At 52.4% G+C, this 16,491-nt stretch overlaps 1 protein-coding gene and 1 pseudogene across 4 annotated transcripts; one reads left to right on the top strand and one right to left on the bottom strand.

Moving 5' to 3' along the window:
• The first annotated feature begins 277 nt into the window (after nt 1–277).
• On the top strand, nt 278–2,830 carry LOC122421251 (annotated as a pseudogene).
• A 4,541-nt stretch (nt 2,831–7,371) lies between these two features.
• On the bottom strand, nt 7,372–12,325 carry APOE (apolipoprotein E). Of its 4 annotated transcripts, none has more exons than XM_043437908.1 (4): nt 12,188–12,325; nt 9,168–9,233; nt 8,519–8,708; nt 7,372–8,231 (listed from the first exon to the last, which is right to left on the bottom strand). In XM_043437908.1, exons 2-4 carry the CDS (start codon nt 9,208–9,210, stop codon nt 7,514–7,516), a joined length of 951 nt encoding a protein of 316 aa, XP_043293843.1. In that variant the 5' UTR covers nt 9,211–9,233; nt 12,188–12,325; the 3' UTR covers nt 7,372–7,513. The 4 variants fall into 4 exon arrangements, with proteins under 4 accessions (XP_043293843.1, XP_043293841.1, XP_043293839.1 ...); XM_043437906.1 differs by lacking the exon at nt 12,188–12,325 and adding an exon at nt 10,028–10,120; XM_043437904.1 differs by lacking the exon at nt 12,188–12,325 and adding an exon at nt 10,009–10,103.
• Between the last annotated feature and the right edge of the window lie 4,166 nt (nt 12,326–16,491).

Raw genomic sequence — 16,491 nt, 5'->3', positions numbered from 1 at the left:
CTTATCAACCTGCCTCGGAAATGACTCTCTCATTCCCCCCTTTTCTTTTAGGAGAATTATGTTGCCTAGGGAAAAGGGGAGTCGTTCTCATTCCATAACTGCTTCCGAGCTGACAAGGGACGTTGTCCCTAAATTGGTGAGGCAACATATTCTCCTAATCCTCATAGTGAGGATGTCTCATCCAGGGGCTCCAAGTAATAGTTGGAGGAGGCTGTGGCACTCATAGGAGCTCGGACAACTATTTGTAAATTTTTTTTTTTAATTTTTTTTTTTTTTTAAAAACTCCCACTTTTACCAAGGACCCACCAATGTGGGCCGAGATCTCACCAAAACCGTGAAGAAGGCAGCCCCCGGTCATCACCAAGAAGTCTACACCAGCCTGGGCAGCAACGTACTTCCACACCAACAAGTGTGTAGGCCAGGAGATAGCCCTGATTCTGGCAGGAAGCTCAGCAACAAGATCAAAGGTCGTGTTGCACATCTGATGAAGCGGATTCAGAGAGGCCCAGTGAGGGGTTATCTCCATCCAGCTGCAGAAGACGGGAGAGGGGAGAGAGAATTACGTGCCTGAGGTCTCAGCCCTAGACTAGGAAATCACTGAAGTGGATCCTGACGCTAAGAAAACCCTGAAGCTCTTGGACTTTGGCAGTCTGTCCAAACTTCAGGTCACTCAGCAGCCTACAGTTGGGATGAATTTAGAGCTGTTTGAAGTTTTCTGCTGTGCTGAAATATTTTCATTGAACATCGGACCCCAAAAAAAAAAATTCCCAAGGTGATTCTTTTTTTTTTTTTTTTAAATTGAAGCGTAGTTGATGTACAATAACTATTTTACTTTTTGAGGAATTGCTAAACTGTTTTTCAAAGTGACTTCATTCATCCTTTTTCCTGCTGCTGCTGCTGCTAAGTCACTTCAGTTGTGTCTGATTCTGTGCGACCCCATAGACGGCAGCCCACCAGTCTCCTTCGTCCCTGGGATTCTCCAGGCAAGAACACTGGAGTGGGTTTCCATTTCCTTCTCCAATGCATGAAAGTGAAAAGTGAAAGCGAAGTTGCTCAGTCGTGTCCAACTCCTAGCGACCCCATGGACTGCAGCCTACCAGGCTCCTCTGTCCATGGGATTTTCCAGGCAAGAGTACTGGACTGGGGTGCCATTGCCTTCTCCAATCCTTTTTCCTACTCAGTATAAGAAAAAATTGTTGTTGTTTTTTTAATAGAAGTATGGTTGTTTACAATATGTTAGTTTCAGGTATGCAGCAAAGGGATTCAGTTATGTACTCATCTTTAAAAAATATTTATGTATTTATTTATTTGGCTGCACCAGGTCTTAGCTGTGGCATGTGGGATCTAGTTCCTTGACTGGGGATTGAACCCGGGTCTTACACTGGGAGTGCAGAGTCCCAGCCACTGGACCATTAGTGTGTGTCTTCTGAGTCTTTAACGGGACCATTAGTGTGTGTCTTCTGAGTCTTTGGACCATTAGTGTGTGTCTTCTGAGTCTTTAACGTGAGAGATTTCTGGGGATTTAGGAAAGTGCTTGGGAAATCATTTGATTGATTCCAAAATGCTAAATAAATAAACCAAGTTAAAAGTTATTTTTTTATGAAATAGCTATAGGATATACCCATATACCAACTAGGCAAGACGAGTGTAACTCCTTGTAGGAATTCTATCTAATAAAGGATATAGGGGACTTCTAATAAAGGATATGGTAGTTAAGAATCTGCCTGCCAATGAAGGTGACACGGGTTCAATCCCTGGTCTGGGAAGATTCCACATGTCTCAGAGCAGCTAAGCCCATGCGCCACAACTACTGAAGCCCGTACACCCAGAGCGCATGTCCGCAACAAGAGAACCCATCGCAATGAGAAGCCCATACACCTCAAGAAAGAGTAGCCCCTGCTTCAACTAGAGAAAGCCCGCTCGCAGCAACGAAGACCTAGCACAACCAAAAATAAATACATTAAAAAAAAAAATAAGGACATGTGCACATTTTAACATGCTGAATGTGATGCCAGTGAGGCTGGGGTCGGGTGTATGTGCTTAATTACAGCTGATATGATATGCAAGGTGACTTGGGGGAGGGGGTCAGAGTAGAACATAGCCCCTAGAAGCCCCACCTGGGTTCAAATCCCATCTCTATGCACGTTGGGCTTTGTGATGTCTAGCAAGTGACTTTAGCCTTCTGGGCCTCAGTTTCTTTCTCTTGTAAAATAGGAGCAGTGACAGCATCTGCCTCAGGAGGGTTTTGTAAAAATGATACATTCCTTTAGTTTTTTTCCCCTAATTCACCATATTTGTTTCACCAAATATTAAATCTTTGTACCATATCTAGTCCTGTGCCAGGCTATGCCTGGGTCCACAGTGGTGATGAAGCCCTGTCCCTGCCCCCAGGTCTCAGAGTTCAGTGGGGCGTGGGACAGACCCATCCCCAGACAGTGATGACCCAGAGTGGACAGGGCTGGGATGGAGGTGCTTGACCCAACCTGGGAATCAAGGAGGGCTTCCTGGAGGAAGGCACATCAAAGCTGAGATGTGGAGACTGGGGATTGTGTCAGTCTTTTCTGGTTTCTAGCCCATGCCCTCTTTCAAATCCCTCTTCGTTATCCGTTCAAAATGTAATGAGATCTACCACCTGCATGGTGATGAGTCAACCCATGAAAACTGAAGCTCATATTACACAGGGCATAGTGAGTCTTTGCCAGCCTGTGGACCTATGTCCACCTGCCCCTTAGGCTTGGGTTTTTTCACCATCCTCCAGGACCATCTCTACAGTATGGCTGGAGAGGCATCGGGGAACCAGTCCCCCAAGTCTGAGCACCCTGAGATCTGAGAACCAACTGTGTGACCACAGGGACTTTGCCACCTCCCAGTCTCTGAATCCGTTCACCCCAGTCCTCCCTTTCCCTGGGAAGGATCCTTACGTGGCCTTCAGAGGAACTTCTCTGTGTTCGACGGTGCTAATGACTCGCTGTGTTGTCTTCACGACTTGACCAAACCACGGTACTCCTCTGACGATGGGAGGGAATCTGATAGGGCCTGGGGCCACCTGGGCTGGGGCTGGCAGTGCCCAGAAGAGGAGAAAGGGTGCAAACATTTCCATAACGGGAGCCCTTTAGGATGAGATTCCAGGGATGGGAAAGGAGATCCTTGAATGTGTTTCTGGGTGTCATGGCATTAGAATGCAGCGGAGGGTACCAGAGCGACCAGATCGGGATCACGATGCTGGTAATTGCCTTATTCTCAACACTAGACTGGTTCCCCGCCCATTCTAGGCGTGGTAAAAGCAAACTAGCCAATCCCGAAGGAGCGAGAGTGACTACGTTATTGGTTGCTAGTGCTCCCCTGGGCAGATTGCCATCCACTGGACCAGCCTTTAGAGAGCCATGAGACCCGCCCTGGGCGGGTGGAGGTGCGGGGGCACTTCGTGGACGATATGAGAACCAGGGCACAGAATGGGCCCCAGAGCTCTCAAGGGTCCTCTAAGCCTGTGCCCCAGGCCCGTGCTAGCTTCAGTCTTTCAAGTCTCAAATTCTCAGTGTCCCATTCCATTTTTACTGCCCCAAACCATGAAGAGAGCCACCAATAGGACCAAGAGGGACAGAATGAGCTTTGTTGTGGGGTGGGTCCGGAGGGGCACTCTGAAGCTTCCTTTCTGGGCACTGAGGACAGCACAGGCGACAGGACGTGGCCTGGTCCTGGCCCAGGGCCTTATTGATGCCGGGGGTGTGGAGGGGTAGGGTTTGGGGGTCAGGTTAGTCTCCCTTCCCTTAAGCCCTCACCTGACCATCTGCCTCCCTGTGCCCACCCACCTCCTCCACTTCCACTCCTCCTTGGTGGTGGTGGGATCAAGTAGGGCACCAGGCTGAAGCCTTAGGCCCAAAGCATTTTGTTGTTCGGCACGTGCACCTCCAAATTTCCCTGACTGGTGGGGACCTCAAGTTGCTATAGTCCCTTCCCAACCCAGGGGACAGCCTTCCCCCTCTCTCTGTGGTCATCTTCCCTCAGGCGTCTCTCCTGCTTCATACCCTTCTCCCAGCCTTGGGTGGGCGGGGGCGGGGGGTGGGTTCTCTCAGTAAAACTCAATAACTCACTAACTTAGGACTTTCCTGGTGGTCCACTGGCTAAGACTCCACGCTCCTAATGCAGGGGGCCTGGGTTCGATGCCTAGTCAGGGAACTAGATCCCACATGCTGCAACTAAAAGACCCGGCACAACCAAATAAGTAATTATTAAAAAGACAAACAAACCCAACTCAACTAAGTCAATTCACACTGTGTCCCCAGGCCATCTCTACTATCCCCTCTCCCTTCTTAGCCAGCCTCTTCAGCTAAAATGACTCTCTCTCCCAGAGTCTGGGGTCCTAGAGTCTGCCGCTACACACCTGCACCTTTGTCATATCCAATGTCACTTTCAGACTAGCCTTCCTATTCCCCCATCTTTTTGCATCTGGGAGACTCCCCCAAACTTCCCTGGATGCTCCTCTGGGATTTTAATTTCATGGTCCCCAATATTTTTTGGAGAGAGGTATTTATTTTTTTGCCATGTGTTGCAGGATCTTAGTTCCCAACTGTGGATTGCACCCAGGGCCATGGCAGTGAAAGCGGTGAGTCCTAAGCGCTGGTCCACCAGGGAATTCTCTGGAGAGGGGTCTTTTCAACCTGTCAAAGGTACAAAACCTCAGCTGCAAGACTCCCGACATGTGCCCCTCCAAGCGCTCCACCAGGAACTCCCTTCTCTCTGTTCCCCCGCTGTCCAAGCCTCCAAGGCCCCTGTAAACACTCCATCTGCCCTTAGGCACCCTCTTGGCTGCTCAGAACACCAAGCACCACCCCCCTTCCCTTCCACCACATCAATCCCCCCTGGGCTGCCTTCCAAGGCGTTCCCCCCTCTTCCGCCCAGCTGTCTTTGACTGCTAGTGAACCCTGGCAGCTGGGAGAGGGTGGCCCTGGCCCCAGACTCCAGGTTGGCTGGCCTCGTGCCCCCACACCCACGTGTCAGCCTTGGGGCAGAGGGGGGTAGTTGTGAAAGCGAGGCACAGACACTGCCGGGCACGATTGCAACAGCCCTCCAGCCAGCTCTGTGCTGCCAATCCCTGTCAGGGGGCCCATCTGCTTCCTCTCTGAGCCCCCAGTGCTCCCCACATGTCCACCAAATGCCCCCTGCTCCCCACCCCATCCCGCGAGAACCAAACGACCACTGCAGTCTGCCTGCCTCATCCTCACCTCAGCCCTCGAGTTTCTGTTTACACATGGGGCAACTGAGGCGCAGCCAAGAACATTCAGTGAGAGGCTCAGTGAGAGGCTAACTGTCCTCCCCGTCTTTGTCCCTCATCTTTTCCCTCCCCTTCCTGGACTGTAGGCTGTCCCTCTGGATTCCTGCTGGGGTCAGCCTCCACCCCCACAGCACCCCCGTCAGCCTCCTTGCACAAAAGTAACCAGGGGCGGCAGGGGGGGGGCATGCTGCGGTGAGGCGGGACACCCTCTCTGCTTAGCTGGCTTCATTAGGGAGAATTCAAGATTCAGGTCTTCAAGTGGACAATATGGCTGATGTCCCTGCCGTGACTGACATCTGGGGAAACAGGCTCAGGGGGCTCGGCCCCAGCCCCTGGACACACAGTGAGTCAGCGGAGTTAACAGGAAACGTGGGTGGGACCAGGCCCCCTGCCTCTGAGTCCCCAGAGAACTCCCCCCACCCCCAACTCAGTCCCAAGGGTGAAGCATCTGGTGGCGGGGAGGGGCTTGATTCCATCAGGACAAACAAGGCAACTTCAGGGAAAACTCGGAGTGGAGTGCAGATTGTGTTGGAGCTGAAGCAGGCAGAGGTCAGCCTGGGAGATACAAGTCCTGGCCTGTCCCCTGTGGTGGGGAGCCCTATTCCCCTCCTTGGAGAACTAAGGGCATGGGAGAGGACAGCGTTGGCACCTCCAGGCTCCAGCCAAGCTTCTCTGAGTGTCAATTTCCAACCGGCTCCTCCAGCCCTAAACAGCAGGGGCCTGTTGCAGACCCTGTGTGCCTCTCTCTGCAGTCTGTTCCCAGCACCCAGTAGGCTTGTCAGGATAGATAAGAAACCAATCACCTGCTTGGAGGAGAGAAGGAAGGGGTGAAAGGCAGAGGGTGCATGTGCTGCAAAATGGTGGCGAGGGCAAACCCAGATGAAGAAGGGAAAAAAGAAATAAGCCACACCAGGGGCAAGAGAGGGCTTCCCAGGTGGTGCAGTGGTACGGAATCTGCTCGTCAATGCGGGAAAAACAAGAGTCGCAGGTTTGATTCCTAAGTAGGGAAGATCCCCGGGAGGAAGAAATGACAACCCACTCTAATGTTCTTGCCTGGAAAATTCCATGGACAGAGGCTGGCGGGCTACAGCCCATGGAGTCACAAAGCGTCAGACACAACTGAGCACATACACGTGCGCGTGCGCACGTGTGCACACACACACACAGGAAAGAAAAACCAGAGGGAGAGAGAAAAGATGGGGGTAAAGTGGAAGACAGAAAAACAAAACGTCTCAGGGAGAACAGCATGGAGACAGAGGCGGGAAGGAGGCAGAATCAGGTAAGGCAGGCGGGAGAATAAGAGTGGGAAATAAAGAACTGAAAATGGCTTGATTTAAAAAAATTATCATTTTTAGCTACACTGGGGCTTTGTTCTGGCAGAAGGCATGTTCCGGAGCATGCAGGCTCAGTAGCCTCCCATGTGGGATCTTAGCTGCCCAACCAGGGATGGAACCCGTGTCCCCTACACTGGGAGGCGGATACTTTACTACTGGACCACCAGGCAAGTCCAGAAAATGGCTCAGTATTCACAGCAGTGGTCTGAAGTCTTTTGAGTCATGAGGTAGATATTGTGAAGCCAGGCCAAACGAGGCTCAGCGAGGTTGCTTTTTTTGCCCAGAGTAGTCAGGGGCAACCGAAGGGTTTAACCCACTGGTGGATTTGTTCCAGAACCTTGTCTCAGCCACAAATCGATGAGAGTCAAGGAAGAGAGTGAGCAGTTGTGAGTAGAGATGGAGGAAAAAGGGAAAGACTTAAAAGGGGACTTGTGTGCTAAGTCACTTCCTATGGACCATAGCCTGCGCCAGGCTCCTCTGTCTATGGGGCTCTCCAGGTAAGAATACTGGAGTGGGTTGCATTCCCTTCTCCAGGGTATCTTCCCCACCCAGGAATCAAACCCATGTCTCTTGAGTCTTCTGCACTGCAGACGGATTATTTACCACTGAGTCACCGGGAAACTCTAAAAGGGGACAGAAGGAAACAGACACAAAGAAAAGAGACAAACACAGGCTCAGGGGGCAGGGTGCTGTGGAGTCAACAAGGGGAAAAACTGTGAAACTGAGGCTTGAGCTGTGACAAATCATACACTGACGCCCAGCAGCTGCCATGAAGCTTGATGAATCTTTATTAATCTAGGGCCCACCAAGAGGACAGCTGGGGCAGGAGCAGGGCCCCCTGCAGGCTGGGGGCACGGGAGGCTCGGGGTGGGAGCTGGGGGGGCCCCCCAGGGCGATGCCCGGGCGCTCAATGATTCTCGCTGGGCGGAGAGGTGGGGCTGGGGCGCAGAGCCAACTGCACCTTCTCCACCAGCCCGGCCCACTGGCGCTGCATGTCTTCCACCAGGGGCTCGAACCAGCTCCTAAGGCGGGCCTGGAAGGCCTCGGCCTGCAGGCGCATCTGGTTGCCCTGCTCCTCGACCTTGGCGCGCACCTCCTCTAGCTGCTGGCGCATCTTGTCCAGGCGGTCCTGGGCCCGGACGCCCACCTCCTCCAGGCGCCCGTGCAGCTTCTGGCGCCAGGCCTCGGCGCGCTCCAGCAGCGGCTGGCCGGCCACGGTGCTCAGGGTGGCGGCCCGCGATTGGCCCTGCTCCACCAGGGGCCCGAGGCGCTCGCGGATGGCGCTCACGCTGCGCTCGGCGCCTTCGCTGGCCCCCGCTTGGTAGACGGCCAGGCGCTTCTTCAGGTCGTCGGCGTCGCGGAGCAGCCGCTTGCGCAGCTTGCGCAGGTGGGAGGCCATGCGGGCCCGCAGCTCCTCGGTGGTCTGGCCCAGCATGGCCTGCACCTCGCTTCGGTACTGTGCCAGGCGGTTCCGCAAGTCCTCCATGTCGGAGCCCAGCCGGGCCTGGGCTGCCTGCAGCTCCTTGGACACGCGGGCCTGTGTCTCCTGGGCCATGGGGCCCAGTTGTCCCTCCAGCTCCTCCCTGTAGGCCTTCACCTCCTTCATGGTCTCCTCCATCAGCGCTCTGGGGGCCGAGAGGGCGCGAATGGAAAGAAGAGGTAGGGATCCTGAGCTAGGGTGATGGAGGGAGATGAAGAGGAAGGTGCCAAACAGGAAAGACTGAAGAACAGGATCAGAGAGAGGGAAAGCCAGGAGCTCAAGGAGAAAAGAAAGCAAGAAATGAGCAGAGGCTAGACACCCCCTCCCCCAAGTGTTGGTGATGGGGAGGTAAAGAAACCCAGATCAGAGGAGACTGGGGTCCCGAACACACTGCCCACCGGAGGGATCAGGGACCAGGGCGGAGGCACTCACGTCAGTTCCTGAATGACCTGGGTGTTGAGCAGTTCCTCCTGCACCTGGTCAGACAGGGTCTGCACCCAGCGCAGGTAATCCCAGAAGCGGCCCAGCGCCTGCTCCCAAGGCTGGCTGTCCTGCCCCCGGGGCTGCTCCGGAGTCAGGGGCTCCTCGGGCCCCAGCTCTCCCTCCATATCCGCCTGGCATCCTGCACACAGCAAGTTCACGGCGGTCAGGGTCCTCCGCCCTCTCCAGGCACACAGTACCCGGTACAGAGGAGGTGCTCCCAGAGCACTGGGGGGTGGGGAGGGGGTGGAGAGACGCCCAGCCTGTTTAATCACTTGACAAGCATGGATTGTGTGTGGTCCGCGTACGGCCATGCTGGGGTGATAGAGAATAAAACAGCCCCAATAGAGAATAATCACCGCTGACACTTAGCTGCTCCTCACTATCTGCCTGACAGCAGCGCACGAGAAACTCTCATTTTAAGGATGGGGAAACTGAGGCTCAGAGAAAGTAAAACTGCAGCTCAGAACCAAGGGATGTCAGAGAGACCTCAGACCTGGGGAGATAGACCAGCAGAAGGGAGGACCCACGGACGGGAGGAGGGCAAGCTTTGGATGGGAGGCGGTGGGGCAAATAACCTGGGCAAGCCCCGCCCCCATACCTGCCAGGAGCGCGACCACCACGGCAACCCACAGAACCTTCATCTTCTGGCTTGCGATTGGCCAACCTGAAGGAGGGAGAAAGTGTCACTCAACCCCCGGCGTGGGGGCAACCCCCCTCCCCCTCAGAGCTCTGCCCCATCCGGTCTTAGCCTTCAAAGCCTGGCATCCCAGCAACATCCTAACCCAATTCCAAATATTTACCCAGCGGCCCCTTCATTGTCTATTTCATTCCCTCATTGTCTTCTCTTATCTCCCCATCCCCAGGTCTGCCGCCGCCTAAATTCCATCCCTCTCCCAGGGTTCAGATTCCACTCACCCGGCCCTCCCCTCCATCCCGGAGTTCCCTGAAAGCCCCGGCTGGACTTTCTAAAGTTCCGACCTCGCATTCCTCACCGTATCTTCCCATTCCTCACCGTATCTTCCCATTCTCAGCTCCAACTTCACATCTAAACGCTGTCTTCCACATATTCGCTAATTTAATCCTCATTTAAAAAGTCCTCCAACCCACGCTTTAGCTACCATGCCGCCGCCCCGGAGCCTCCCCTTAACGGAGAGCTTAGGATGATCGTGGGCTCCCAGTAGGTGCTCAATAAAGGACGGTAACAGTTAGTGGGTCCTGGCCATGTCTCGTCTGGTTTTTCCTGCAGCTCCAGCTGCTCCCCTGAACCCACCTTCCAGCCCCAACGGGATACGCCTTCTCCCCACCCTTCTAGGTCCGCTTCCCTGCCTCTGGCCTCCGCCTCTGCTCCGGCTTCTGTCCTGGCCGGGGCGGCGTCGGACCCGTCACCTCGTTCACCTCTCCCGCGGCCCGTCCCCCACAGAAGCCCCGAGTCTCCGTACCCACAGCTCTGCCTCTCACCGCGTTCGCCTCCGGAAACCGCGTCCTTGGCCTCCGGGGTTGAGTAGGGACTCACGGATCCCAGATTCGTCCAATTATAGGACTCCCCCCTGGCCCGCCCACTCCTCCAGAGCTGGGGCAAGCTGGGCCAGCCCCCTCGGGTCACGAGGTGGGCCCTCCTCCCCCTTCACACACAGCCAGGAGTAGGGTGGGGTGGGGCTTGGAGGCCTGGCAGCCCCCACTCCCAGCCCCCGTGAAAAGATGACATCTCTCCCAGTAACTCAGGCGGCTTCCTCCATTCTGGTGGGTGGGTGAGCTGGTGAGGGCTGGGACAGGCCACTGCCCACAGTACCCATCCCCTGCCCCTCTCTTTTCCAGCAGATGGATGAATAGAATTTGGGGAAAGGACTGGGGGCCTGAAATCCCTGGTTAGAGGAAGGAGGGGGTTGGGTCTCTGGGTAGGGAGGGGGAAAGGAGCTAGCCGGCCCAGATAGAAATGGGATAGGAGTTCTGGGAACAGTGTAAGGTATCTGCTAAAAGCCCAGGCTTTGAGAGTGCAATCTGGACTTTAACATGAGCTCCCTCTTGGGCTGTTACCTTGGGCACAGGAGAGTGCCTCTCTTGAGACCTGAAAATCCAGCATTTCTCCCCAACTGTGTATTGTTCCTTTCTCTGGGCTTGAAGCATGTGTGTTGTCTGCTTAGGACTGTGGATTCAGGAACCAAACTGCTCAGGCTTGAATCCAGGCCCTGCCAGTTGTCAGCTGTGTGACCTTGAGCCAACGACCTAGCCTCTCTGAACATCCAGCTTCTTGGTCCACAAAACCGGGAAAAGAGTTGCACTCAACACCATCGCAAAGAGTGGGACATGACTGAGCAACTTCACTTAACACTGTCATTCGGTGAAGCAACAGGCTATGTGTGTACCGAGAATAAGTAGGGTTAGCTGGCAGACAGTGGCCCTGTGTTGGACTTCACTTCTGTGCCGGGCCACAGTGAACACTCCTGTCCCTCCCTCCCTTGCAGCCCTGTTCAGGAACCCCAGCTGTTTCACAGATGGGCATCCTTAATTGAGGGTGTTGTAGCCACGCTCTCTGCTCTCCGGGAAGCAAACTCACTCAGAGGGACAACGCAAATAGTGGAGTGCAATTTATTACACCAGCGGGCCCAAGGCAGAGTCTCCTCTTAGCCAAGGACCCGGCCAGTTTTTGTGACAACCTTATATACCGTAAGTGTACGTGCTCAAACCCTCCTCCCCGAATTCCTGGAAACTAGCCTGGATAATGTAAAGGGGCTAAACCATGATTCATATATCATTAGTCCAGACAGCTAATTAGGCTAACATATATCAATAGTTTTTGTGGAGATAACAATTTGTTTTGTTCTGGGGTAGATTAGTATATTCTTTTCGGCGACAGAAAGTCCAGGTACAAGTCCTGGAGTCCTTTTATCCGGGGGGTCTGTTTTTCAGTTGGTATGTTTTTTCTATAGATTCTGGCCACATAGTTCAAAGTCCACTGGGAGAACACTCAGGCATGCGGTCCAAAGTTTACAATAAGTCTAAAATGGGGTCCCGCAGCCAAGATAGAGTCCACTTTGCCCATTTTCCACTTTCATTCGTCCCTCTTGATGCTCCTAACTCTCAGTGGGAGCATCACTCATAGGAATATATTGTACCCTAGGCCTCCTAATGCTGATCTGGGAAAGTGAGGATAGTCTCTGGGATACAAAGTTAACAACACATTGTAAAATGCAAGGTCCACATAACAGAACGATTAAAATGACTATAATAACAGTAAGCACAGTTTTCCACCAATCACCCTTTACCCAAGATAGGATGAGGTCCAGGGGGAATATTTTCATCTGACATTGCTTTTACTTGGTCCCTCATGCCACCCAAAGCAGCCGTTACATTGCCAGATAGATCCGGAATGTATACACAACGTTCAGCCATAAGTATGGCACAGGTTCCTCTCTGTGCTGCAGTAAGTATGTCTAAAGCCATTCTATACTTGATTTTTGTTGTCTTGCCTGATGCAAAAAATCCCATAAGCTAGGCATGTCACCCCTCCGTAGAGGTGATACCTACCATGCGAGCCCCTCCATCACAGATAGAGGCATGGCGCTGGACTGGCCCAACAGCCTTGTGCCCCCCCTTTAGAACAAATCCCAAATACCTCACCTCCTCCTTGCAGATCTGAGCCTTTTTTTTCGAAACCCGGTAACCAGCCTCCATCAGCAATCCCAGCAAGGCCTTGGTTCCTTCCCAGCAATCATCCTTACTCTCAGAGGCCAGGAGCAGATCGTCCACATATTGCAGCAGCCAACAACCAAACTTTTCTGGCTGAAACGCACCTAAGTCCGAAGCCAGGGCTTCTTCAAAAATGGTTAGAGAATTTTTAAACCCTTGGGGGAGGTAAGTCCAGGTTAGTTGTTGTTTGGCGCCCCCTGTTGAGTCTTCCCACTCGAAAGCAAAAATTGGTTGTGATACCTGGGCTAGGCATATACAGAAAAAGGCATCTTTTAAGTCCAGACAGGTATAGAACTTTTGCACTTGGAGGGAGGAGGCTGAGTAAGGTATATTGGCTTGGGACTGTGGGGTGCGGGGTCACGGCAGCTTGGCTGATCAGCCTTAAATCTTGTATTGGCCTATAGTCCTGTCCCCCTTCCTTTTTAACTGGTAGGATTGGTGTATTCCATTCTGATTGGCATTAATCAGGATGCCAGCCTGTTTCAGTCTATTTATATGTGGCAGTATGCCGAGACGAGCCTCCGGGGCAATGGATGCTGGCATTTCTAACCCGGGTGGCACTGGGTTAAGTTGTGTTATTATTGGAGTGTGGTGTTTGGCGAGCCCAGGGGGGTTTCCTTCTGCCCAGATCTCGGGAAGTTGTTGAGCCAGTGTTTCCCCCCGGCCATTCATCCCCTCTAGTCTCTTCTCAGTATATTCATGTAACCTCCGTTCGTCTTGTGGGGTAACTGAGAGGGAGAGTAAGTAAGTAGCTGGGCCCATGTGCAAAGCGGGGCATTTGTGGGGGGAAAAGCTCACTTGTGCCCCCAGTTTAGAGATAGATCTCTTCCCAGTAGAGGTACTGGGCATTCAAGGATATATAAGAACTCATGGGTCACTTGGTGCGCCCCCCGGCCATTTGGCACTTTCGGGGCTTACAGAATTGTTTAATCATTTCCTTTCCAGATATCCCAATTATGGCAGTGACTTTTTTGAGAGCGGTGCCACGGGCTCAGTTACTACCGACAATCCTGCTCCAGTATCCACCATGAAGTCAATAAGACGGTCCCCCTACTTTTAATGTTACCATGGGCTCTTGTGGACCTGTGTCTCTGAGCCCCGGCATCCCTGTTTGGTCTGTAGGCTGTCAAGGCCTACCACTGTACTGGTTGATTCCTGGTTTTGAGCGGTTTTAGGACATTCGTTTTTCCAGTGGCCAAACCCTCGGCACCGGGCACACTGATTGGGTTGTAACATGGGTCTAGGCTTTCATGGGGGTCTCCTGAGGGATTGGTCTCCTCTCCAGGAGGGAAGGGCTTTCATGGGCAGCCCAGAAGGCTTTCCCAAGGCCGTGGCTAGCATTGCAAATCTCTGGTCTGCTCTCTTATTGTCCTCCATCTTTTTTCAGTTTCTTTCTTGGCTTCTGTATCTCTATTTCTGAATACTTTGTTTGCAATTTCAATTAGTTGGGAGCTGGACATTGTTAATACTCCATCCAGCTTCTGGAGCTTTCTTTTAATATCAGGATAAGACTGTGACACAAATGCTGAGTTTACAAACATGTGGGAGCCCCGGCCTTGGTGTCGATCGGTGTATGGAGTCTATAAGCCTTCACACAGTATTTCATAAAATTCAGAAGGGGGCTCAGTCCCTCATTGTACTACTACGGCAGGTTTTGCCATATCCATTGGTCTGCGGGCTCCCCTTTTTACTCCCTGTAGAATGGCTGTACGGTATCTGTCTAATTGGTTTCGCCCCTCATCTGTATTATAGTCCCAATTAGGTCTATCACTGGGAAGGGTTTGTTCCACCCACCTCTGTGGGTTTACAGTCCCTTCTGGAACCATTTCTAGCAGCCATTTCTTTGCTTCAGTAAGAATTCTGTACCGCTGTTCGATACTGAAGAGGGAAGTTAATAATTGGGTAATATCATCCCATGTTGGTTGGTGGGTACAAAAAATGGTTTCCATCAGTCTAATCATGCCCTGTGGCTCCTCTGAATATGGTGGCATATATATATATATATATATATATATATTTTTTTTTTTTGGTGGTGTATATTTTTGCCAGTTCAATATATCAGTAGACGAAAATAGCTGGTAGTAGTCGGCCTTGGGAGCCTGGTGATAATTACTGTCTTTCCCCTGTATGGGGGCCTGCTGGACTTCCCTAAGGGAATTCTGAAATGTGTCTTTTCTTCTAACTCCTTAGCAGAGCACAGTCTTTGTTTAATTCCAGTGTTCCCCTCCCCTGTTTCAACGGGACTCACTGGGGGTGGGGGCGGCGGGTAGAGCTTATGTCGTGCCTCTGTGGCAGGAGCTGAATCCGGAGGGCGGTATCCAGGGTTCCCTCCTGCTGGGGTTGGAGCCTGCTGGGGTGGTGGCTCTATGACCTCTGGGGGGCTGAAGGAAGGGCCGGGGACAGGGGTGGTGCTTGAATGTCCTGTGGCCTCGGCCTGGTGGCTGTTAAGGCCCCTGGCCAACACATTTGAGGGCGGGTTCATCATCTAGTACAGTGGGCGAGGAAGTTCCTCATTTGGATCCTGTAGAATCTCTTTTTTATCATCAGTTCGTTTCTGTGCCTTTTTCCTTCTCCATTTTGAATATAAAGTCATGCCCATGGTGGGGGATCTTGGGCCAGCTCTAGCCAGGAGTCTATGTATGGGAACTGGTCTGGGTGTCCAGGATTTCCCATGACTGTCGCAGAGACTGCTTTTATTATTTTCAAGTCCATTGTGCCCTCTGGTGGCCAGCCAACTCCCATAAGCAGGCCATTCGACCTTGCAGAGGGTGCGTAGCCGGCCAGGTGTCATTTTTACCCCATAGTCTCCTCTGAACCCCTTTTTGAAACTTTTGATCATATTGTCCAGGATAGTTAGTTGCCTTGGATCCGTTTCCTTCCATTTTGCCTACCTTTCCAGGAGTGTTCCTTCTCCTGCTAGTGGAGTTTCCGGTACCCCAAATACTTCTGATATTTCCACTCAGTGAAGCACTTAAATTGCCACTCAGCTTCTTCCCTGATAGGATTGAAAAGGGCTTTACCTGCCAAGTCCCGGAGGGATAGGGGGAGTCCGGCGTGCTTTCTCCTGTTGTTTTATGCGATTGAACCAGAATATCACTTTGTCTAGGACCACTTCTCCCCAAACTTTAAATGCCTTCTCTGCCTTGGTGAGCTTGATCAGGTGTGGACAAAAGCACAGGTGAGTTAAAATAACCCACATCCCAGGCTATCTCCGGAAAAGCCAATTTGTACTCACTTATGTATTTCCCTTTCTCTACCTTAACAAGCTTGAGAGGACTGAGACTTTCACAGCAGATGGGACACCTCCTGGGGGAGGGCAAATAGGTGTACACAGAGACCAAGTTTCTTCCCTCAGTAGCCCTCTTGCAATTGCCTGGTAATAATTTTTCCCGAGACACCACCTCCTAAATGACATTCACAATAGAGCCTCCCTTAAAGCCTTGTCACGTCCGTCAACCTGTACCCGACGATCGCAGTCACCCTCACACATCAGTCACCAACAGGTCCACACACTCCTCTAATCCCTCCCAGGGGGTTCATCAGGCCCCCTCTTCCACCCAGCTGGGTGGGACCCTCCTTACCTGAGCGCTCAGTTCCCTCACTGCCGTCCACTACTTGCTAACGTGAGAGGTCTGGGTGTTGAAAGGCAGAATCATTCCAGAGGGGCGAGGCACCCTGCCCTCTCTACGTGATTCAAGCCGCAAGGCCCCGGCTTGAATCACCGAGAATTTGAGGAGCCCCAAATGGGACTTGTCGCCTCCAAGTGAGGAGCTTCCAGACCAATGCACCAAAAATGTTGAAGCCATGCTCTCCGGGAAGCAAACTCACTCAGGACAAGGCAAATAGTGGAGTGCAGTTTATTATACTGGCGGGCCCAAGGCAGAGTCTCCTCTTAGCCAAGGACCTGGCCAGTTTTTGTGACAACCTTATATACCATACCATAAGTGTACGTGCTCAAGCCTACATCCCCAAATTCCTCGAAACTAGCCTGGATAATGTAAAGGGGCTAAACCATGATTCATATATTAGTCCAGATAGCTAATTAGGTCAACATATATCAATAGGTATTGTGGAGATAATTTGTTTTGCTCTGGGGTAGATTGGTACACTCTTCTCGGTGATGGGAAGTCTAGGTACGAGTCCTGGAGTCCTTTTATCCAGGGGGTCTGTTTTTCAGTTAGTATGTTGTTTCCATAGATACCGGGCACATAGCTCAAAGTCCACTGGGAGAGCAC

Source organism: Cervus canadensis, chromosome 18 (genome assembly GCF_019320065.1).
Source record: "Cervus canadensis isolate Bull #8, Minnesota chromosome 18, ASM1932006v1, whole genome shotgun sequence".
In the NCBI taxonomy this organism is placed as follows: domain Eukaryota; kingdom Metazoa; phylum Chordata; class Mammalia; order Artiodactyla; family Cervidae; genus Cervus; species Cervus canadensis.
The sequence above is the reverse complement of the archived record's forward strand: the minus strand, read 5'-3'. Positions and strand labels throughout refer to the sequence as shown.